Raw genomic sequence first — 25,546 nt, forward strand, 5'->3', positions numbered from 1 at the left:
GCCAATATCGGCCAAGGTTCTTCGAGTTCATTTGTTTTCATCCATTTTAGCAGTGAAATTCGGTACATGTATATACCGATTTCTATATTTATCTTGATTTTATGCCTGGTTGTGTGGGGGAGAAAACTTTCTACAAGCGTTTATTTCTAGCTATCGAAAGTGCGAGTCTTCAGGAGAGCCGAAGAAAATATAACCTCTTAGGCATCTCTACCACTTTCTTTATGGTTTATTGTGTTATGTTCATGGAATCAGGATAGAAGGAGGTGAAAGTGATGCAATGTGGAACAATAGTTCTTATTTTTAATACCTGTATATTATTTCATTTTACCTAGAATCGGTTGAGAATTTTTCTGGCTATTTTATCATTTTAATCAGTTTTTTCAGTTTCATTTTCATTCATTACTTATTTAAGGAAAATTGGGTAAGAATAATGCATCAAAAATTGAAATACTATCAGGATAATGTTCCTACTTGCGATTTCATGCATGAACTCAATGCGTGTTGGCAATTGAAAAAATTATCACTTTTCATTATGAACCAAAGTATTTCTGTAGCACATAAAATTTTTATATTCTCTCTAATATGTTCTATCCTCTCATAAAACCGCAATGATTGTTTCTTACACATAATTTTAACACACTTTATAGCCACTTCTATCCCTTTCTACGGATGATTAATAAAAGATTAATACTTATGATTGACAATAGCAGAGGCTTCTGGTTAGAAATAAATAAGAAAGCAGTCACTTCTTAAGGTTACTATTAATCTAAAAATTTTTTTCCTTAGTCTGCAAAGAGATATTTCATCGTGAATCATAAAACCTTACCTATTTCTCAAGCAAATATTATCGACAAAATGATGAATTATAGGAATGCGCAATGTATTGAATAAAACACATTTTTTTCGTGGACATCTATATCCCTTCTTGAATTCACATCTATCAGCGTTTTTCGAAACATGTGTAACGACTAACAGGGGACTTGAACTCTGTTTAACTTTCGATAAACACAGCTTTGCTTATTCGCCCTTCTCCTACAGCGTATTAGAAATAATTCCCGCTTCTCGTCATTTTATTTCTCGTTTAGACGTTTCAAAAGTCACGTACTCACCCTTTTAATGTGCCCAACTCCATTTTTTCCGTAAGTACCGCTATTTTCTGAATCCGTGCATCCAAGAACGTCTGACAATCATTCCGTCTTCCATGAATTGGAGCACGATGTGTGTTTTTTAACGATAAATCAATAGAAGCACATAAAGGTCTTATTATGAGGCAGTTTTCCATCAAGGAATAGATAGGACTCGGGAACTTTGAACCGTTTGTGAATGTGCGGGAATAACTTCCTATATAACCTTGGGCATAACTTTCTGTTGAGAATGCTACAAATGGGTGTTTTGGCGTAGCATAACGCAAAGGGCGTTTGACCACTCCAAACGAAATCTTCACTAACTGGATTCACGTACTGGATTTAATTTAGTGTGCTATATTGTGCATCCCACTGCGAATTACTATAAACAAAAATGGCAAGAAGCTTTATACAGTCCACATTATTCAAACTAAAATTAAAATGAAATTTCTTTTTTATGTCACGCTAATTAGGTAATAGGCATAATAAATACGTAGCTTTGTACTGGTTGACGCTAACATATTCATCAATCTTCTTCGAAAAAACTATGGTGATTCGTAAACTACACAGATCTGTTGCTATACTCTCATACTCTACCGATATTATTGTTGCAAATACAAGACATACCATGGCCAGATATATTAATGCAACGATACTGGATGCAGGTAGCAGAGGGACGGATATTTATTTCATAATAACATACATATACTAATTTAATTTGAGAATCTAAGTAAAATGTATTTCTATTTGATTAAATTGATGGAAATTGATAGTAACTAAGTTAGATAATAACTTAGTTACTATAAATAAACAATCCTGTGAAAATAAGGTATACCAAAATTCTTGTGTCTTCCGCCTTTTTTTGATTATATTATTGTAAAAATATATTGCTTGCAACCTTTTATTTATGTATCAATATTGTACAATCATTTTTTAATTTAAAACCCTGAGGATGGTTTACAAATAAACCGAAACGTAGGCAAAATATTTTCGCATCATTTGGCCTAAACTCCAGGAACATTTGATCATTTCTTATAATAATACTCTTTACACGCTACCGAAGGTAAATATTTAATGTTAAATAAAAACTTTTGGGCTGTGTCGCCGCGTCAATTTTTTTCTAAATTGACGCGGCGACACAGCCCAAAAGTTTTTATTAAACATGATGAGTATTCGCGAAATTTTTAACGTAGAAATAAATATTTGATATTAGAGGAGAGAAATTTCCCCATAATATTCGTAATTATTTTAATAGTCGAGTAAGAGAGGAAGGAGCTGGTTGCCCAGGTATCCACGATTGGTCTTAAAAATATTGCTGCCGACCGTTGCAGGAGAAAGCCAATGAAAAGAGGTGGATTTGAGTCGTTCACTAAGGCTATAAATCGCAATTTATTAAAAGAATTCAGTAAATGGAACGAAAGGAAAAATCACGTGATCAATTTTCACGTACAAGTTCAGGGATGGTGGCAGTAACAGATCAAATGATGACTCTCAGACGTCATCATTCTCAGGGATGGAAGCATTAATTTTGACATAATTTGTTGCCTACGCGCTTCCGTTCATTGAAAGCAAAGGTTAAAAATAGAAGTAGCAAATTAAATCACGAGACCAAATGTAATTATGAGCTTTATGATGAGAAACATAGTAGATGCGACAGTCGAGGAACGCTAAAATCAAGCAAAACTAAGCACACCTTGATAGACCGAAATTGTGGGAAGATTTTCGGATGAGAAAGTAAAATAAAGGTGCTATTTCGCACTCGTCCGACCGCACATTGAATATGCAGCGAGCATATAGGATCCGGTGCAGAAACACTTAATCCGTGAACTGAATAAAATGCAAAGGGAGGCTGCACGGCTCGTAATAAAATGCTACGGGCGTAGATACAGCGTTTCCCAGATTTTGAGCAAATTAGGCTGGGAGCCGTAGGAGACTGCGCGCTAGGCTTGAACAATTGAGAATAGATATCTTTAAGAGCGACACGGAGAACACAATATTAGAGCCCCACTATATTTCCAGGTCCAACAAAAGCGATAAATTAAGAGAAATGTATTGCCCTGCGGATTGATATGGGAATTCGTTCTTCCCCCGAACCATATAGGACTTCAACAAATGCTAATCGTGATTTCGCATTTCATTTTTATGCGTAAACGGTTGGTGTCCTAACACCCCCTACCACACTCACCTTTCAGGTGGCTTGCGGGGTATTATGTAGATGTAATGTAAAAAATGTTGGCCTTAATTTTCCCTCTTGTTGAAAAGCAGAGTTAAAAATTATCAATGGACTGGTGCGTAAAAAATGGACGTGAAGTTTACACTGAAGTTAGGACCAACAACAAATCTTCCCCATTCAGCCATTCCCTTGCTAACTAAAAATAAGAAAACGTTAAAGCGGCCGCTCACTTTTCATGAGTTGGTGACGTCATTAATGATACGGCTCATTTATTCGTTCTGAGGGAATCGCTCGCAAGAATGTAAACAGCAGCGAACCACGCGAAGCCCATGCTGCAGGCCGAGGAGTAGCTGACAAACAGATATTCTTGCTCGACATGGGCTCTTGACGTCATTGCCATATCTGTGAAAGGTTTTAGGCTGGTTATTTTTTGTCACGATTATTTCTGGAAATAGACAACGGACCGAAAAATGAATCTATTTATTTTTCAAGTATAATCACAACATTAATTTGGCGAAATAGCCCATTTTCATTGCTTATATGGGAATTACGTTTATTTCCAGGGCATAAGTGGCTGCTTATGGAGCTAACAACTACATATACCGTTTTGGCAGGTTTCACTAGATAAGCATGATGAAAATAATGAAAAAGAGAATAATAACAACAACTATTATTATCATTGCTCCATAAAAATTTGTACAAAGGCCTAGATACAAGAACTGCTGAGGGATTTATGTGACACCAGAGGATTTTGCCTGTTGGTGGGATGCACTATTGTGTATATTTGAAAAACAAAAAAGTCTCCTAGATGAACTAACTAGTGATGCATAATGAAAAAAGGCGATATATAAGTAATGATACAGTAAATAAAAATTAATGGAATTGTAATTATTAAACAAAATCAAAAGAAGGAATATGGTTTGTTAAAATTTCTATACGACATCCTCCATAATAATATTGTTTGTAAAGAGTCGAAGTTTCACATGCTTTACATGTGAAAATTTAGCTATTTTTCACATGCCTTACATGTGCTTTACTATCTTTGATTGTATTAGGCAGAAAGTGGTAAATAAATATCCGACGGATCTATTGATATATATTTTTGTTTAGCGGATTGAGGTTTCGGTGGGATCTTGATCCAATTCTCACCTCCCCCGAAGTCGTCAACTGTAAAAGCGCACCCTCGTTTCTTCGACCAACCTTGGGAAGTGGACGGCCGTGTCCCGAAATCTGCGAGAGGGAGGATTTCAGGACAAAAGAACGCCGAAATTCCACCTCGCCTATAAAGAATTACTATCTCATCTTCTCTCTGAAACTCATTCAGCAAAATGATAATCTTCCCATTGTTTCACGCGTTGCATAAGACGAGGGAATGACTTAAAAGCTAACAAAATGCAAGGAATTTTCCCGTCACCCTGATAAATTATTTTTTTTCATGCGGAAGGTAGGAAAGAAATGCTTATAATATTATGACACACTTTGAAAAATTTCATGAGTTGACCTTGTAGAGGTCTTAACATTTAAAAGCATTGATGATTTTTTTAATTTTTGGAATGGTTGAATTTCCTTTGCCTATCCCATTTTCCAGTAGTATTCCATCAATCAATATCATATTCGAGCACTTCATCATTTTTGCCAGATACAGGTCCTTACCAGTGTTCAAGTTACCAGAATATTCTTCTCCTGTAGTCGTTTCATTTTATGACATTTATGATGGTATGTGTAGGCAGCTTAATTATGACGATGATGATGAATAATACGTTGTTTAAGAGATATGCGGGAAGATATATCTGTCCTTGTAGTAAAGAAGAAAGTGATCGAAAGGTAGAACAGTGAACTGCAGGAAATACTTGGCAAGTTTTGTTTTCTTAAATTCATGAATGGTAGAAAACTCTATTATCTATAAAGATTCATGAGTTTATACATAACTCCCACTAGGTCTTAATCGTGATTCGTGATCTCGACAAATCCATTCGGCAGTAACTTTTGTACTAATTGGTACCAGCTGAAAAGGTAAACATATTTTAGACACCGATACAGCGTGGAAAGATGTTCCCTTTCATGTGCTAATATACTGCTTCCTCTGATTGCGTGACAGAATTCGTGATTTTAATCGCGATAGAGCCTCTGAAGTTTCGGCGTTTTAGAGAACTTTAGTTTCAGAGCAAAATACTTAAAGTTCCATACAGCAGAAGAGGAATCATTTCTGGAGATGGTTGTAAGTGTTAGCCACATGAATGTTAAAATGGAAGGTTGAATGATTATAAATAACTATATGGTGCGGAAACGTAACTCTACATAAGCAACAATAAGGAACCATCATTGGGACAAAGCATTGAACAAATTATTTTGTAAAAGTAGAACTGAAAATATTTACGGACCAATTGGAACTTTAGGATACATAGGAAGGATAGGTTAACCAATGCACTGTTGAGCCAAGTCATGTGCGTTTCTCATAAAACAATTCTTCTAAATACCATTAATATTCCTATGAATCACCCTATTTTAGGATAGTCAAGCACCGCATAAACAGTTTTTATTGATAAGTCACGTATAATTCTTCACATATGAAGCTGGCATTATTGTATGAGCAGCGATCATATTTAAAATACTCATTAAAACCCACGGTAGAATTAACATTGATTAAACATATTAATTTTCTTGTTATTCTAATAATTTACAAGCGAGTGGTTGTTTCATCTAGTAAACAAGGGAATACATACTCAATTTATTTTATTTTTTACTCATGTATAAATTATATGAGCTAAACTTCCCGTGTTTTCATTTCGATTTTAATGTCACAGTAATTAAGTTTAGGTCAAAAAATAAAAAAAGTACGCAGATGAAACGCAGTTAATCTCGCTGAAATTCATAATGCATGTAGGTAGGTAAGCAATATTGCGAATAAAGCTTTAAAAAAATCCTTCTGAATAGATGCTTTTGCCTTCAACTCTGCTAAACGACTCCTTATCAAACAAACCTTGAAAATTAGCCATAAGCTAACCTCAAAGGCCTGTCATGTATGTCAAGCCGCTTCATGAGTTCGCGAAAAAACCATAATGGGCGAGGGAATTAGCGAAGATTCCCATCTGCCCCACAGGCGAGGAGACTCACGCGGCAGAAGACTCCCCAAGGTCACCCATCAGAGCACTTCCTCATCCGAAGAGGAGGCGAAAAGGAGGGAATCCTCGGAGAGGAAATTCTCAGGCCAGGATTAAAAAGGATAGAAAACAAAGGGGCTGTTTACACCACGAATATTACAAAAGACAATTCTCAAGTCGGCCTCTGGATGTGTTGTCACCCACCCCGCATTTATGCGAATCTACAGAAGCCACCACTTGCGTCGCTTACGGACAAATTGATACGAGTTTCACGGGGAAATAAGGTGTTAATAGGGGTAAACTGTTCTCGGGATTCCCACCGGGTTAATTTTTTCATAAAGGCCAACGTTTCAAGCTCCGTCTCGGCGCTCATAATCGTTCAGCCCTGATGATGAGCGCCGAGACAGAGCTTGAAACGTTGGCCGTTATGAAAGCATTAACCCGGTGGAAATCCCGAGAACAGTTTACCCACATAATTCGCCGGGAAAGCATCAAATCATATTAACGGGGGTGTTAACCAACATTTATGTACATGGTGATGTGATCTATCAAATTCATAACTCTTCAGTGCTATTCCTCGCAATAACACACATTATAATGCAAAATATAGGAAAAAAAGTGGATCGCATTGCACTCATCACTGCGCCGCGGACATTTTTGAAAGCCGATTAAGATGCGACCGAAGTGGCAACAGAAACCAGCCTTCTTTTGGATGAAATTGTGCCTCCTCTTTGCATTACCCTTGGTTCATACGTTGTATCCCATCTTCCATCATCGTCACGTTACGCTTCCATGGAAACTCCCATGTGGAGGGTAGGGGGATCTAAACATGGACGAGTCCAGCCCAACGGGGGAAAAAGGGGGGGAATGAAAATGGGCACTGTGCTGTGGGATGGGGAGGAGTTAAATGTCGTGGGATGGGGAAAATTGAAACGGGATGTTAAAGTGGAATGGGCTGATAGGAAGTAGGGGAGGGAGACTGAGAAGGGGTGGGGGAGGGGGGAGAGGGCTCAACAAAGGTATGTCCACAGGCTGCACTGGCTCGTAGACCGACTTGAAGGCGGACTGCCAGCAGAGGAAGACGCAAAGACGAGAAGCAAAACAGGGAAGAAAAACTCTCACCGCAGTCGATCCAGTAGCTACGTGAGAAGTAGTCCCGTCCCGAGGAAGAGCTTAGAGAAGCCGAGAAGATGAGCGCGTGCAGCCGGTTGACCGTCTTAGCCCTCCTGGTCACAGTCTTTGCGGCGTGTCTGGTGCAGAGTGAGGAGCCACGTAAGTTCACCCTAGCTCTGGCTAGAACTTCTTTTGCATCCCAGTGGGCTGAACTGCGATGAGAGAGTAGGAGACTGTTTTCAGGGAAGAAAATTTGCAGGGTCGCGTGCTCAAACTTCGAATTAAAGGAGTGAATTCTTCACACATAATAATATACTAGGTAGTAGGAGTTGAAGGAATAAAAGGGTAGGTTTATTGTTATGATTTTACTCAAATTATTTACTCAAAATGAATATCTCTTCATTGAAGATAAAACATGTTTACCGTCATCATATGAGGGTACTATGCATTAGAGGGACAACCGATATATTAATCTTAAAATTAAAGAATTGCGAATTCTGAAAAATAATTGAGTTTATCGACCATCGAGCATGGTTTTATTACAGCTCTACATTTCCAACATTTTCACCTTGAAAATGTTACGCTGTAGCGAGACCATGGTCGGAAAAATAAATCACCGTGTTGATTAAGCTAAGTTTTTATTTCTTTCAACTCCTATGATGAAGGATTTCCACCAAGTCTCGCCCGCTCTTGTTAATTATACTGGGTAGGAATTTCATTCAAAACGTCGGCGCAGAGTCTTACTTGGTCGATTACTCGAGAAGAATTGATCAATTTATAATTTTAATCTACTTAAGTGGAGAAAGATTTGAAAATTTCCAACGATGTACACTTTAAACTCGACTCAACCTTCCGTATACCAAATCATCATAAGAATAATTCTTGATGATAGAAAGCAAGCAACGACAATATTTTATTTTAGAATATATCGGTGATAAATTTTATTGCGTTAAAATATCACCATATTAAGCATGAAATAATCCTTTTCGTTAGCTTCTAGGGGACTCTACCCTTAATTGCAATTCAAGAACATAATTTGCGAACACCGTTTCAGTTTGACCAGATTACATTCCGCTTAAAATAATGTAAGCACCAAAATTACTGGATGATAAGTAAATCATCTGATATTACGTGGTAACAATAATGGCTAAAATATATTTTTGCGGGAATGGTAATGACTTTATGAAATCTTGTATAATCAATAAATTATCTGATAAGAGAAGATCCTTAAAAATTAACATTTCAAGGTCACCTAATTTTAGACGTTTTCCTCAAAATAACTCGCCAAGGTTGAAAATTGGCCTCCCCTAAGATGACTGAAACGTTAAAAGGAGCAATTAGTGAGCGCAGCACTAACTATTTCCGTTTGAGAAGTTAGGCACTTAAGTTAGCAATTTTTTACCAAAAGTAGATATTGTAATGGGTGACCGATAGCCTAGTCGAGGATACTAGTGACTGAAAGAAAGTGAGACTTGGGAGAACGTCAGATTGCATAACTGTCTCAAGGGTACACCTAGCACCAATTGGCCTTGAACTCTTGGTTATTTTATGATAATGCATGCGTCTCGCAGCTGAAAATAAATTTGTCTTAAAATATTTAGGAGGAAATTATGGATAGATACGAACATTTTTATCATTGATAGGAGATATGTCGGTTGATTCAGGAGAGAACATTTAGAAAAAAAATAAACGGTATATAATAAAGCTTCCTGAAGCCTTCGAAAAAAGTCAGAAAGCATTATTTTTATTCTGGGGATCACTTTCCCGCTCATGAATATTCCTCAAACCCAGCTTCCAAGCTTGTTTTTCATTTTCATCGGGTAATGAGAGGAAAAATGAATAGATTAGGTTATTTGTTTCAACAGGAAGGATTGAAAATTCTACTGGCCATTTGGAAATGTGGGTACTGGAACGCAGTTTTCTTCCTTATGGGAATTTCTCAGAAAATATTCAGAGGTTAAATATTACATCTCATTCCCTTCTCATTGACCAATCTTCATGGTCACGAGTAGTAAATTGAAGAGTGAGCGAAAAGCCTCAATGTGGGCATAAAAAGCAGTTAATTGTGAAATCTACGCTTCATGAAACGTGCAAGATGTGCCGCATGGACGCGGTGTTTGACGGAAGAGACTTCAACGCCTGTGCTCCCTACCCTCCTCAAAACTGATCATAGCACAAAAGCGCTAGTTAATAAATGATACCATTATTTTCGGATACATATCCTCAGTCTTACATATCCTGCGTTCGTGAACTTTTTGGTTCATTCACGTAGCTTTTATTTTGAATGAGTCAATAATTTTTAGAACATAGTAAATTACTGAAAATCTTTTTTATTTCAACGACAAATTAAAATAATATGGTCGCTCACCGCAGCGAGCTATCAAAATTTTTACTTGATTACCTAAACGGTGTCTAGATGTGATTTACAGCAAAAATGACTAATCAATCAGAAGTAACTATAGAATAATAGCCGATTATTATCGCAAGTAGTGGTTATGTATTGGTACAATGCATAACCTATATAATTTATTACCACTAATACACATTCCGATGACCCAAAAATGTCATTATTTATGATTCTATTGTCTGGTAGCTGATCCCAGTTGCAATGTCAATTTTTCCAGTTTTTCCGAATGATGATTGACAACTTTTTATATTGTATGCAAGAATAATAATCTCGTCGGTTCTCAGCGCATGCTGTTTTTTTAAAAAATCGTTGTTCCAATAATTGGCGTGCGAATGAATGAATTAATCTCATTAGTAGACAACTAAATTCGAATGTACACAAATGAAACTATAAAATCTCAAGGATTTCGTAGAGTTTTCTCATTGCACGTACATATGGCATATTACCCAGGAAACTTTAGCTTCTAGCCGTAAAAAGTTATCCACTAAGGCGTAGCCAATTAATATCTGATATCATGAAACAATGTTAGTATAGAAAATGTTAATCACTGATGCATACCTGATAAACATTTTACTCTAGGTGATTATATGGAACTTAAAATGCTTTGAATGTCGATGCGTAAAAAGCTACACAATGTATTGTAATACCAAACACAAAATTTTCATAAAATTACAAGTGAAATATTTATATTAAATGAATAGCTTGCCGTCAACATGGCAAATTAAATGGATCATATTAGTATTACTGGTAAATTCTAACAAAAATTTGAGCGTAGGTGGATATTAATTATTACATATACATTGTACCTTAGAACCAACGCAACGTGTTATCAATTTGTAAACAAAACCAGTTCAGTTTTGGCAATTCTAACATATAGTTACTCAAAAAAGACAAAGCGATTCCAGTTAGTATTTGAAAAAAAATATCATATGTATTTATGCGTTATATAATCAAGCATAAAGTTAAAAAAATAAATTGGATGAGTACTGAGGTTGACGTCATAAAACACGAAAGAGGTCATCCTTGCTCTAAATTTTTCAATGAGCGTGTCGCCCCATGCAAATCTAGTACTCGATCTTTCGTATTGCACTTCAATACCTCCTTGTTAGCCCTGAAAACTCAAGGTTAAATAATGCCGCCATACGATAATAATCTAAATTTAAGCCTTGAAATAAATCTTGTACACATTTATCCTAAATAACCGTCTTGGAGACCCGTGAATGCAACCAACACGTGTAGATTCAAGTCTTCCTCTCAGACTAATATGAAAAAGTCACTTTCACTTCGAAGGTTAGGCTAGCAGGTATCTTCTTGTTGATTTTCCGGCGACCACTATTGACCTTGAATAAAGGGCGGAGATGCTGAGGTGCTAAGATGCTTGGATACAGTTAAGTACGTCGTTTGCGGCATGCCACTACCCAGACATTTGGAGCGAAGTATCTTTTTTATCGGATGTCACATAAACAGAAGCCATTCCTCTTACCTTAAAAGTAAGAAATAAGGGAGTTGAAAATACTAAATTTACTTCCCCCAGAGATTCAATTAAAAGTAGCGATTTTTCCAAAATTTGGGTTAACATATACTAAGAAACCGTAAGCAAACAAGGTAAGCTTATTTTTTTGAAATAATATGTATTTTGTAAACAACATACTTATTGATAATAATATCAGTGTTCATTAATATTCAGGTAGGTATTCCAAAACATCGAATAAGGTACAAATACTCAGGCGAAAACGAAGGAGGCATAAATTTGACTAATGACTCAGTAACCAATTCCTATATATAATTAGATTGTTCACGAAATTACTTGTGGTATTGTGTAATTTACTAATTCAATGAGGTGAATGTCACAATTTCATTTATTTTCCAGTATTATTTTCGCTATACTTCGCATAATTTTGGACATGTAAAAAAAATTATTGATCAATAAAATATACTGAGGCCAGAAGTGGTATCATTTGTGAAATCCTATATTATTGATCATAGTTCTTGCAGAATAAATATTGCCTTAGCATTAAGCAATTAACAGCGCATTGCGTTTGGTCTAAGCCTTCAGCGATCTTGATCGCGTGAAAACAGGAAAGCATTTCTCCGCAACCAGAGATTAGCCGGTCAAAATATCAGGTAACTAGGTTGACTTTCCTTCGAGTTCTAGGAAAAGTATTGGGAGCAAGTGTCATGCGCGAGCAACGGAGCATTGGGGGACTTCCCCTGCGGCCGCGGCGATGCGGCGAACCTACGGCTATGCTAACTGTACTTCCACACAATGGCTTCGATCCATCGGTAGCCTCTTAAGGTTTTCGACCCCAAGTGGCGATCAGCTGACGCAGGAATGATGCCCCAATGAATGACACATGATCAAATGGGAACGCGCGGGAATTCCACGCGGCTGTCCGGTCCGAAAAATCCATCTCGGGCGTACTGCTTCAACATTCAGTACATAAAATATCAATCATGAGAGATACCGTTGTTGGTAAAAGTAAATATAAGGAGACGCACGAATTTCTTTTAAATATGATAATATCTTACTCAAGTAGGGAATAATGCTACAGAATGTTAATTTGTGATCGGGCGTGGAACAATCTATGCTTAAAAAATAGCATAGCATAACCAATGTGTGTTTTATTGGTGAGACCAACCAAAAAACACTAATTTGGTGAGAATTACAGCAAAAAATGAGACTTATCAAAGCTAAAAATATCAAAACTAGAGATTTCTGAATCTCAACTAAATTATGGTCAGGATGGGATGAGCAAGAAGATGGCCATTATGGTCGTCACTTAAAATGCAGGATATTTGTGCTACGGATGAAATTGGGAATGAACATTTTTGGGATGGGTATGGAAGAACAATGTTTTTAAAAAATAGCAACAAAAAAAAACAGCATTGGTACCTATACTTAGCTTGTGATTGGAAAGGAAAGGTTGTCCAGCCGATTAAAAACATCAACGCGAGTGTTTTTACCTCTCATTTACATTGTGGTCAGAACTTGCGTCAAACCAATCCTCAGAAAGCTGACTGTTAATTTTCTGTGTCGCACAACTTTCATATTGGATGCATGGGTGATTCTATACAATGGATCTGCTCTATAAACTTCGTAGACTTGAAGACAATATGGCAATTTTCTTAGGTAGTAACACCGCTGTTAATCATATCGATCAAGCGGGAGCGATGCGTTCTCTTATCCCTTTAAGAATTTAAGGTTGCAGCCTTAGATCTCATAAAAAATACGTTTTTATGCTGATATTAATGCGTCAAATACACAAAAATTCATATGAAAGCGATATCTCTAATAGTTTCTGAGATATAGTCTGGAACGTGAAATAATACAAATTCTCGCTCCCTTATGGTCTATAGGGACATATGTGTCTCATGACATAAAAACACTAATTTGGTGAGAATTACTGCAAAAATGCGCATTTTTGTACTACCTCCATAGGTATAAAAGAATAACCGAAAGTCCTATTACAATTGGCCCTCTCATTGATTTGTTATAAACTACCAAATTTCCACTTCGTAAACAGCATTTCAAGTGAAAGTTCTTAATAATACGGAAATTACAATATCTAAATATATCACAAAAAGAATTTAAAACAAGAAGCCATTAGCCTATTCTTAAGTAGAACCAATTCTTACAATCATACACCTTTCCATTTAATTTTAAGAGAATTTAAATAAAAATGGGACATATGCGTCCCTCGGACCTTAAAGAGTTAATTATCCTGTAAATGATCATCTGTAGGTTTTCATCGTCCCACACTGTCTCGCTCTCATGCGTACTGTCGACAAATAACGAATTTCAGCTGACAATTGGAACGTGTTTCTTCCACGTTCCAAAAATGTTGACCCAAATGGTTTTTCTAGCCCCATAAGCTGGCCTTCACCGAAATTTCGACTTTCAAACTAATTTGACGTCACATTCACCCATGGTCCTTGGTCGAGTCGCCTCCTTTTTGATTGCCGGCACGGGCTGTAATCAACCCTTCAAATGTCTCGAAGGCATTGACCTACCGCATTTAAAAGACAGTTTGATGACTGTAGTGATACATTTCGCTGGTCCAGCGAGCGACCTCATGTATAGAATACTTTATTTCACGCGAACACTGGCGCCATTTAGCGTCTAAAACGCATTTACTGTTCAGAGATCGAAATCCTTTAATTTCAAGAGCAATTTATCTGTTACCCCTGTCATGAATAGTCCCCTCGAATGATAATGGTAATTATGTTTTATGATTAATACAGCGATGTTCATAAAATTTAATTGAATAAAATATCAGCAAAGTTCTCGCTTAAGTTTTAAGGATATAATTCTTTACATCCTCTGGGATAATATAGGGTGTTTCAGGAGGAATCTTATATACTTAAGGAGGAGGTAGCGGATACAAATTGAAGCATTTTTTGTCCTATAAACATGGGATTGCAACTCCTTAGTTACTGAGCCATGGCAACGCAAACATTTTTTTTGGATGCACTTTTGCAATTACCATGGAAGCGGTTTTTCTTGGGTATCCATCCAGTAACAAACGTCATCATTATTCCTACTTACTATCATTTTAAACATTAAATCACCGGCTTCTGGCGAAAAATACACGTTTTCACAATCACAAATTTCACAATTTACCCACTAATTTGACTTAAAAATTTCGATTTTTCCATGTCACTTTCTCGCTTAAGGTATATCGACGCCACTCACTTTTTTGCTCTAAACTTAAAAAAAAGGTCTAAAAAGTCGTAAACTCAACCAAAGAAGCGTAACAAAAGCGGGAGAAAATATTAATTGAAAATATTAATAATTAATTGAATATCATTCATAGTATTACGATAAATTTCTTCATCGACACCACATGGTGCATGATACAAACCCTTATTCTCGGATTTGACATCAATATTGCTTTACTTTAACAATCAGCTTTACTAAAGAAGAACTAGGCAACCCGTGCGAAAACTTCGTACTTTCACGCTATGAGGTAATAAGCATGTTAAGGAAACGGTTTAATTAGGTTTAAAATAGAGAAGAAGGTGTATCATAAAGTGCATTCCTTGCACTTGTTTTCCTGCATAAATATTCAAAACATATGAATAAAATGCAGGCAAGAGAGTTTGGTACCAATAGGAACATTCATGACGTCTGTTACTGAATAATGGCACGCAATTCACAAAACTTCTTTAAAGACAATATTAGAAGTAAAAATGTTGTTTAACATTCTTCACACTTATTAGATTTTCTTTTTAATACTTTTTCCTGCTTATGTTACATTTCTTTGGTTAAGATATGGATTTTTTTTTTAAGTTTAGAACAAAAAATTTAGTGAAGTCGATATACCTCAATCGAGTAATCGACATGGAAAAATCGCACCTTTAAGCCAAATTAATGGGTAAATAGTGAAATTTGATATTGAGATTGTATTTTTTGTCAGATGCCGGTGATTTAACGTTTAAAATGATACGACATTTATCACTTTAGGTGCAGTATTAATTGATCTCATATGGAATGGCAGAAAAAGACCTTTCTGTAATAATATTCATAATAGGCCTAATCCTGGTCTCATCCAGCGACAAAAAAAGGATCACCGATCGTGTTTGGAATTTCGACGTCGGTAGGCGATAAGCGTGGATTTTTCCTCATAATGAGAACGTATGTAATGTGATTGAGGCCACTCATGCACTCAGCACTTGCGGTTCCGTCCGTTGGTCAAGTTTTTCGAAATAAATAGCCTTGCGGATCACTTGAAACACTGACTGCAAACTTTTACTGTCCAGGAGCATGTAAAAGAAGCGTAATAGAAATGGTGTAATGTTTTAATCTCCATCTATCTCATCATGTATCAGCGCAATACAGAAATAAAGGACCATAAATAATTAGATGCTACTAAAACCTAAGGGGGAAAAAATAAAACAGTTCAAAATGCCAACAAATATCTTCCCATATTCATTGGACTTTTAAGGTTGTAATCCAATATATAGATGTGTAGAAAACAAAAATTTGTCGTAAATATGAATTAAACTAGATAAATCAAATCTGTCAGCACTATTTTCTATTCGTTTTGACGCCCGCTAATGCTCGATACAAATTTGCATTCAGGTATTCATTTCTAATGTGAAGATATATGATGGAAATATCAAAGAATCATTTCTTTGTTGACCAGTATCTGAAAAATAATGCAAGATTTATACTTAAATATCAGCGGCAAATCAGGCGCTGGAAGTGCATTTCTTAATACCACTAATGAGTATGCATTTTTTTCTAGCCTACTACGTCCTCCAATGCAGCAAGAGTGACCCGAAATTCAATGAATGCCTCACAAGATCCGGAAACCACCTGGCAGAACATTTCAGGAGCGGTAAGATTTTAATCATAGGCTACTTATTCAGATTCAACTGTGATAGTTTTTCTTGGTGGGTCACTTTCATATAAACTTTTATTATAAAAGGTTATTGAGTTAAGATGATATGGTTTTAAAATTTTCAACTCTATAACAACAATCCAAATAATCAAACAATAAACCTCAAATTCATTTTTTCCATTATCACACAAGGATTTTTCATTGCATTCGTCACTATAAGTATTTTGATAAATGAAGGGAAGTAATTGTCAATCCAGCTCAAAAATTTTATTGAAAATTAAAAAAATATCATCATGCATAATAATTTTGATTTCATTTAATGTTAAAAGATATAAGCGACAAAAATGCATCAACAATAAACCATATTACAAAAATGTCATTAATCAGGGTCCAAAATTTTAATCATGAAAAATTGTCGTGGCAAGCATAATATAATTTTGCAAAAATTTATCTGTGATCTCAAATATGAAAATGTCACCTCAGCAATTCCCCTGAGGTAATATTTTATTATGCTGGTTAAAATTTTTACAATACAAGTATATTTTTACATAAGTCCACTACATATCCTGAAAATTTCAAAATGATGGCTACAATTTTAAGTGACTTATAAGTCAGAATATCAAGACAAAATACGGCCAGACGTTCTGCACGCTCTTCCATTGGAAGACGCACAATTCCCTCTCGCTCGGTGGTTTTTCGTGATGTATAATAAAAATTTTATCTTATGCGATTACTTTGAAATTTTCAGCTCAACTAGTCGAGATCCTTTCCAACAGTTTTCTCTGTCTAAAATTGATAAAGTTTTCCTCATAAATTTTTGAGATATAAATAGCTACATTTGAGATGTAAGTAATTATTTGCATCGGTCTACTCAATCTAAAATTTGAACTTTTAACACAAGATCATACATTTTCATCAAATTCAAATCCCGCAAAATACCCAGAGCTCAGGTATGTAGCCAAAAATAAATTTCATATAGGAGCGGATAGTAAACCTAATCCAATTTGGTCCGTTCGAATGCCAAAAATGAATGACTTCCAATGGCCTATTCCTGTGGACCACTCCATTTTGAAAACGACAAATGGTATATTCTATAAGCAGAAACAAACAAAAAAGTTATTGTACAAATTAATCATATAAATGGCTAAGTTATAACAACACGCATCTCAAATTCGGCCGGTTTGAGACAGGTATCTTAAACAAAGTGTAATAACATTAAAAAATAAAATACAAGCAAAGAACAACTCTTAATTTGCAAATGAATGCTTCTTTTTCAGTTGTATGAACTTTTCGTGTTTAATTTCAGTGTGCAAGTGAAAGAAATTAATCTTTTTTTTTCTCTGCTGAAAATTTGCTATTTTTGAGATACGTGTTGTTAGAACTTAGCCATCAATATGTTAGATAACTTAGTGCATCGTGTGCTGTATGAAATACTATTTTTGGGGTTGCTATAAAAATTTCAGGATGTTCTTAAGATATAAGACATGGTCTCCGGCATTACTTTGTGGAACTGCTTCATCATAAAATAAAAATACTTTGTTCTATTACACACTTTCCTTTGAATAGTACGATCCGGGTTTCTGCATATCATGCTATCATCAGGTCGATAGTCTGGTATGCAGAAACCCGGGTCGTTCTATTTAAAAGAAAGTGTGAAATAGAACAAAGTATTTTTATTTTGTGATGTTCTTAAGACTCTATACTCCCTGGCTAAGTGCCTTATTGTGAGGACTATCTAAAGTTGAGAATTCACATTTTCTTCCCCAGGGATCCCCGAGCTGGGTATCACCGAAGTGGAGCCGGTCCTTGTCGACGAAGTGTCAATTGCTCTGGGAAGCGGACCCGATGGCTACAAGGCATCCTTCAGGGACATCGAAGCTCGAGGAGTTAGCAACCTGACCCTGGTCAAAATGATGTGAGCAAGTACTCTTGAAAGTCCGAAGGAGGTTACTAGGCAGCTATTGTGCACCGGCGCCGGGTTTGATTCCTTCCCAATGGTTTTCAACACGGTGTATACCTGATTTACTCTTCATACCTTACATGCAAGCAGGAAAAATGTATGTAGAGAAACGTGGGTATAAACTGCATTGATTATTGTTGGAATCAACAGCTGCCAAAAGGATCTTACGTCCTCAATAAACCATATCTTAGGAAAATTTCATTTCACGAGTCCTACAAGTCACAAGAACTATGGAATGGTAGTAATTGTCATGAATGCGAATTATATCAAAGAAACATTGACATTGGGTAGACATGAATACCCACTGTACTTCATATTTGCGACATAAGACATGCATAAAATAAAGTCTAACCTCGTAATAATATGTGTAAAAGAGAAGCACACGCTGAATTTAAATCAGCTGAAAATTTTCATCAGTGCAACATGCTGTATACAGGCTTTATTCGAGAGGAACTCATTTTTTCAAGCATTTGAACTCAATTCTAATGCACCCAAGGAGAATTTAAAACCAAGAGTTGAATCAAATTCAAATTATAAAAACTAAACTATTTTGGACAAACCAGATAAGAGTTGCTTTAGGAAATTAGGATTCATACTATTTCATGAAAGCTTGCGCTCATTAATTCTTCCAGAGAACTAGAAAAATACATTAAAGCCTAAAAGATCCTGTATTCTTTAATCTGAAAGAGGACAAGTCAAAATCATTGAAATTTCTTAAAATATTTATTTTGATATTGCAATGAAACCTGCGGCACATTAAGCGCTTATATCTATACCATCATTGAAGTCTCTAATTTTATTTGAAAAAACTACAATGATTTTTATCATATCTTGCCATATGAATTTTGTACAACAGGTATCTTGTTGAAAATGACCATGCCACTATTCAGGTAAGTGAACTTTGGTGAACGAAATTTATTTATTCTCCATATCACCCATATGCAGTTGTAACTTTCAGTTCAAATAGTTTCTTTTGGATTTCAATACTCAAGCTGAGGTTTGGCAGTCGTAAAAAGTAAGGTGCACAATATTTGTCAAAAACTTCTATTCAAACTCTTTACAAATTGACATGATTTGAATTAATTCCTTTTAAATCCCGCCGATAACAAATAATTCACCAATTGGATACCTTAATCTATACGGTTGAAAGGACTTAAATCAATTCTTTCTTGCTTAATTATATTTCTGCGATGCATGCTACTTAAGTTACAAATTAAAAGCACGAAGAAAAGCTTGTGAGGATCAATGGAGTATATCATACTCTGATTGTTTTTCTTTCCTAAAAAAAATGTTTTATTTCATTAAAGGTATGGAATAGTTGCATGCCCAACGAAATATATAAAACTTAAATTAAATTTGAGGGAAATTGAAAGTGAATTTAAAATTTTTAGCCATTTCAGTTTATTTGGATTTTATTTTAAGAAAGATATTACCAATAGAAATATTTCAAGGCCATAATTCATCACTTTAAACAAAAACTAATTGACAAAAACGAGAGTGAGTTTCTTTCCTTCAGAAATAAGCTTGGAATTTTTTTAATTTAAAGCACTCGAAAGAAAAAACAAAATTATCCATTTTCTTTATTTCTAATCAATTATATTTCATTTTATAGTTTAATGTCTGATGTATAGATTAACTTCGTAAAACCAAAATTTATCACTTAATATTTACTTATCACAATTTTTTACTAAAAGTGACTAATACTACAAATGACTAAAAATTGAAGGCCCTAATTATTTCACCTATTCTATTTGTAATTACGTCAATGCGTTCACCACAACATGTGCGTCTTGGTTTTATTTACAAACGATACTAGAACTTAAAATTGAAATAATGGCATTCTATGTCTTTAGCATAAATGAGAATTTTGGGAAGCCCATGATTATGAATTTATGATACACTCTAAAGTCTAAAATAAAGTATATTTTAGACTGGATAGTTCATGATAAGATACTAAGGTTGATACACAGGAGATTCTTCATCGTGTATTGGCAAATAAAATGCAATTTCCATTCTTTTTTGTAGAAAATAGGGTACTTATTTCCTTCACCATTGGTGATATTTCAGAGACTCATTTTAGCCGCAAGAGGGAGTTGAGTTATATATTAGCCTGGAATAATTCTAAGGTTGATATTAAATGAGAAAACTGGTATTGTGGTACTCGTTTCACGCATCTTGAGATTCCTCATTCAGCTTTTCAAAATAGCAAACCTAGCGTTGGAAAATTTCTGTTGTCTCAATGCACCATCTAATGTGACTTTTCCGTACATTTTAGAGCTGATTTCGATAAGATGGAGATCCAAATGGCATTCAAGATCCCCAGGATTCGAGCCAAGGCCAACTATCGCAGCTCCGGTGTCCTTCTGGTCGTGAAAGCTTCTGGTGGAGGAGACTACTGGGGAGTATACGGTGAGTTAACTATTTTGGTGCATTGCTTCAACGATTCAAGAGAAAATACTGGCTGGGGAAATTTCACAAAGCCTTTCACCTGTACTACGAATTCTCTCCTTCCTGAACGGAGAGGAAAGTTTTGAATTTGAACAGAAGAAAATGGCTTTCATAAGTTATCTATTTGTATAAAACGTTTCACTCCAACACTTTTACGAAATATGAAGGTTACATAAGCGTGAAAAGCGAACATTAAACATATCCTGGACCTGTAAAAAGTAATTTGGTAAACTATGTACAACGCCGTCGTGGTCTCCAAATATCCTCCTATATACTCACATTCTGACGCGGTTCATAGATTTTCGAAGAGAATTATAAATTTTACTTTTGATTTTTTTTTTGCTTTTTTCCAAGCTTAATTAGATACTTACCCATAGAACTTAATTTTATTATGTTGTTAATTTTCTGCAACAAAAATCTAATTCAATGATAAAATTATCATATTTAGACCATATTCTCACAATAACTTTGATGCGAAATATTTATTCCTAAAAGTTGAATCTCTTAATTCATTCGTCGTTACTGTTATTAAATCATTATTAAATCTACGCTTTGCACATACAATATCTGACACTTTATGGATGGGTTTCATTGGATGTTAAAATTTGTCGTGATCGGCTATAAAAACGTAAAATTTAACGTGCATTATGTTGTATCTAATTCATCGTTAACTCATTCCACTTGCATTTATTTTCACCCAAAATTCCACACATTCTGTTATCAATTGGAATCAGCTCTAACTATAGTTACCGCCGTAGCATTGTCACTCACTTCACTTACTTGCCTTATAATAAGATATTCTCGATGGATGATTTATCATGAAAAACTGATTTTGCTTAATTTTGTCAATAAATTCTTGCTTGATTAATTCAATCAATGGTAAAATATATCATTTTATAATTCAAATCACAACACCGAATAATATTACCAAAAGCCATCGCATTAATCGCTAGAGGAGCATTGCAAAGGTACATTCTGGCACTTGTCGTTTAGCATTTAAGGAATCTGTGTATCATGGAAGTTTGGTAACGTGGTAGTCAAATAGTTGTTGACCGCCTAAATTGCTGTCTATGCATCACATTATAGAAGATCAAAAAATTGAAGCTGGGAAAGTAGGATGCAGTTACTTCAATCTGAATTTCCTGTAGCATTTGGGTCACTGGGGAACGAGGAAGAAAAGACTGAGGTTCAAGTGCAGAATGATGATAAATATCTAAGACTTATTTCCCAGAGTTATATCGATGAGAGTAAGGAAATTCAATGTAGGAAGACGAAAACATTTTCACAGTAAAACTGCATTTACCAAAAGATAACCATATAATCTGATTAGAAAGATCAATTTTCGTATATTTCTTCTCTCTCAGTATCACAGTAAGGGAGTGTTTGGGGGATAAAATCCCCCCCACCCCCCGAGAGATCAAAGTAATTTTGAAGTTAAATCCATTTTACTTAATTGGATTAATATTACTTATTGAATAGCGTAAGGATTAATAAAATCTCAGAAATCCGTAAAACTCACCACTTCGAATCATTGATCTTATAATTTATCTGGAGGAAGGCCCCCATACCTCTCGTTTACCCTGGAGGGTATTCCATACCTCTCTGTCTCCAGTATTAATTGCGTCTAAAACCCCCCAGCCTTAATTCCTAGCTGCGTCCGTATTCTCTCTATCTGTATATCTAATATTTATGATATTAGATATATCTCTTGCTAGCCCCATTTTAACCCGAACAGTAGTTACCATTCAAATGTCTGTTTTATGCTAGCATACCTAATTTTCCTAAAGAAAGTGTAATAACCAGTAAGATGAGGTGAGACGCAAAGCGCGCCTGAACGCTAAGGATGAATAAACGTCTTTTTACTCAACAGATGGCGTTCGAGTGGTGGTCGACTTCCTTGGAACCAAATACACGGGTGAGGATGGAAAGACATACGTCAAGGTGAAATCTGTGAAGCTGGACTTCACTGTGGACAAAATTCGAATGGGAATAGAGAAGCTTCACAATGGAAACCAAGTCATAGGTGAGTAACATAGGGACCAGTATTGATTATTCTCCACTTAGCACAACCTACTTACTCACCAATCAGTACATTCATTAAATTCATGCAATAATTATAGAATTCAAATTCTCAATAATGCTCCGCGTTTTTCCTGTGCTTCATGTCGTCTGTAAGGGATAATAAAACAACGTTAAAATTACAAGAATGCACGCCTTAAACAAATAAGGAGCCTTATGCGAGAATGCAATGCTATAATTTAATAATTGGTATGCATCTCTTATCAACGCCTTTTGAATCGGTTCCAAAACCATAAAATGAGCCCGGTGAATTGGATATTTTTTTAAAATTTTATTGGATCTGCAATTAAATCGGCGTTAAAAACCTTTGAGATTAAGAACTCTTTTACTAGGTAATGGTTTTCCGGGTTTACACCGCGTTGATTCATGTTTTGCGGACGACAGTTTCGGGCGCGTTTCAGCTCCCGTCTTCGGGTCCAAAGACGGGAGCTGGAACGCGCCCGAAACTGTCGTCCGCAAAACATGAATCAACGCGGTGTAAACCCGGAAAACCATCACCAATTAACTCACCGCGGAAGCCTCCGTAATAACTCTTTTACTAAATTGAAGCCAAGTAAAACAAAATTGATATATTTATATAATTCACAAACTTTATTGGATGGAAGTGGCATGAACCAGTTTATTCACCTGGGCAGTACACTAGAGGGAAATGGGCTCAATATAGATATTAGAAATATAATCGAGTAAGGAGGCGTCAATGAATAGCCAAGGCGTGATGATAGAAGGAAAGCGTGTAATTAAAAGGCTAATAAGGAGCCTGGATTGGATGCTGAAACTTTGCAGAAACGCAGAGGAAGTAGAACGAGAAAAGAAAAGGTGTTCGAGAAATGGGATTGGATGAAAACGGCATAGATTAAATGGCATAGGGAGAAAAAGAGGCGAAGAAGTGCTCATGATGGTGGGAGAGGAGAGAAAAACTCATCACGCTGAGGGGAGCGAGGTTGCTGAAAACTGTGAGAGAGATAAGAATGTTAGTTAACCAGAGAAGAATGATAAGAAAGAATTTATAGATAGAATTGAATGCAATAAGCCCATTGCCCACATTATCTAATAAAGAGGAGATTTCAACGCCTGATCTATGTCAGGCCGAAATGATTCGTGAAATGTTGTGCAACTCCACCGTCACCGGAAAAATACCTTTACTAATTAAATTACAAAATAAATTCCTGCGAAATGGATAGCAAAATAATTCCTAATCCAATTCGTACTATAAATTTAATTAATTTCATATTTTGAAAGCATGGGTACAAGTCAGACAGACATGAATAACATAATAAACGTTGGAACTGTGGATTTCACTAATCCCGAGACTCAGCTAAATTTATCCTTTACAAAAAGAAGTTACACCAGTTAATTTTTGATGAATATTACCTATATTCATTCAATTCATTCATTTTAAAACTTAATATCAAGTAGTTTTTAAGTTTCACTACCCTTTTGGTTCACAAGTACCTACGTACTTAGAACACAATCGATTTATTTGCTACCTGAATGACGTTAAGGAAAATTAAGTTGATCTCACTTTTCATTGACAATTTCTTTTACAGAGGCCGCCATGAACTTATTCATTAACACGAATGCTCAGGAGTTGATGACTGAAATGAAGCCGACATTGAAGAGGAAATTTGAGGGTGTACTGAGCAACTTCCTGGAGCGTGTCCTTTCCAAAATACCCCTTGAAGCCTTCGTGACGGATTAGTTTCCTGTGGAAGCATCCGAGGATCTCAAAGAGCCAAGCTCCTAACATGCAGCAACTGTCCATTGAATGACAAAGAATACATCAAGGCATAAACGGTTTCAATAGCGGTACAAATATAGAAGAGCTATAATTCATTAAACATATCCATGACAACGGGACAGTAACTTAAAAACAAACTGAACGGGAAAATGAAAGAAAATAAAACCGTCGTGCCCCAGATATTGATGCGCTTTCACGAGCGTAATTTTACATTAAAAAAACTGTTGCGATGATTGACGTAATATTTAAGTACTTGTGATTGAATGTTGAGAAAATGAAATTTGTGCTGTTTAAAAACATGCTGAAAAAAGACATTGAATGAGTGCAAAATATGATGTGCATGCTCCACAAAGCATCGTATCCTGAAGTAGGGTAGCAAGGTGTTTTCGTGATGGATGGATGAATTCAAAATGTTTCAAAAGAAAAAGCGTCTTTGAAAGACACTAATGTTGTGATTATTGTAAAACCAAATATGTGTCAAGCTGAGTGAATGAGTTACATCAATTAACTGATTATTGTCTTGATCCCGAAGTGACTATTGGGCATCGAGGAATGTTTTGTCGAATTTCATTTTACAAAATAAAAATATCAAAAAAATTGAATGAATTATGTGATTTATATTTAAGTTATGTAATGAGAGTGAGTGTGGAGTTAAAAATATATTTTTAATGGATAGATTCATATTAATATTTGCATCACTATCGACTATACAACGCCTAAAAAATAAATCAAGGAATAATTTTTTCATGTTTTCATAAAAATTATAACATTCAGCTCCAGACACGACAAAGGTGATGATACTTTATTGATGATAAAGTGATATATAGGTTAATTGTAGTGTGTATTTGAACGGAATTTGTTTCCTTATAAACAAACCAAGGTCATCAGTACTAGGAGCAACAGAGCCGTTTAGCCAAATGAATACACTTTAAGGACCACTATTTCTTGCAGTGCAAACCTTGTGTGAATAAAGAAAATATACTAATCAGCATATAAAAATAAGAGTTTTTCTGAAGCTTTGGGAAGTTTTTTTACAAAATTACCTCTATGCATACACAA

At 35.6% G+C, this 25,546-nt stretch overlaps 1 protein-coding gene across 1 annotated transcript; it reads left to right on the forward strand.

The window, feature by feature from the left end:
• Positions 1–7,438: 7,438 nt before the first annotated feature.
• Positions 7,439–24,784, forward strand: LOC124161270. Its single transcript, XM_046537558.1, has 6 exons — positions 7,439–7,670; positions 16,167–16,259; positions 18,030–18,177; positions 20,498–20,631; positions 22,541–22,693; positions 24,297–24,784. The coding sequence occupies exons 1-6, from the start codon at positions 7,589–7,591 to the stop codon at positions 24,446–24,448; spliced, it is 762 nt and encodes a 253-aa protein (XP_046393514.1). The 5' UTR covers positions 7,439–7,588; the 3' UTR covers positions 24,449–24,784.
• The last annotated feature ends 762 nt before the right edge of the window (positions 24,785–25,546 follow it).

This window comes from Ischnura elegans, chromosome 6 (genome assembly GCF_921293095.1).
Source record: "Ischnura elegans chromosome 6, ioIscEleg1.1, whole genome shotgun sequence".
Lineage (NCBI taxonomy): Eukaryota > Metazoa > Arthropoda > Insecta > Odonata > Coenagrionidae > Ischnura > Ischnura elegans.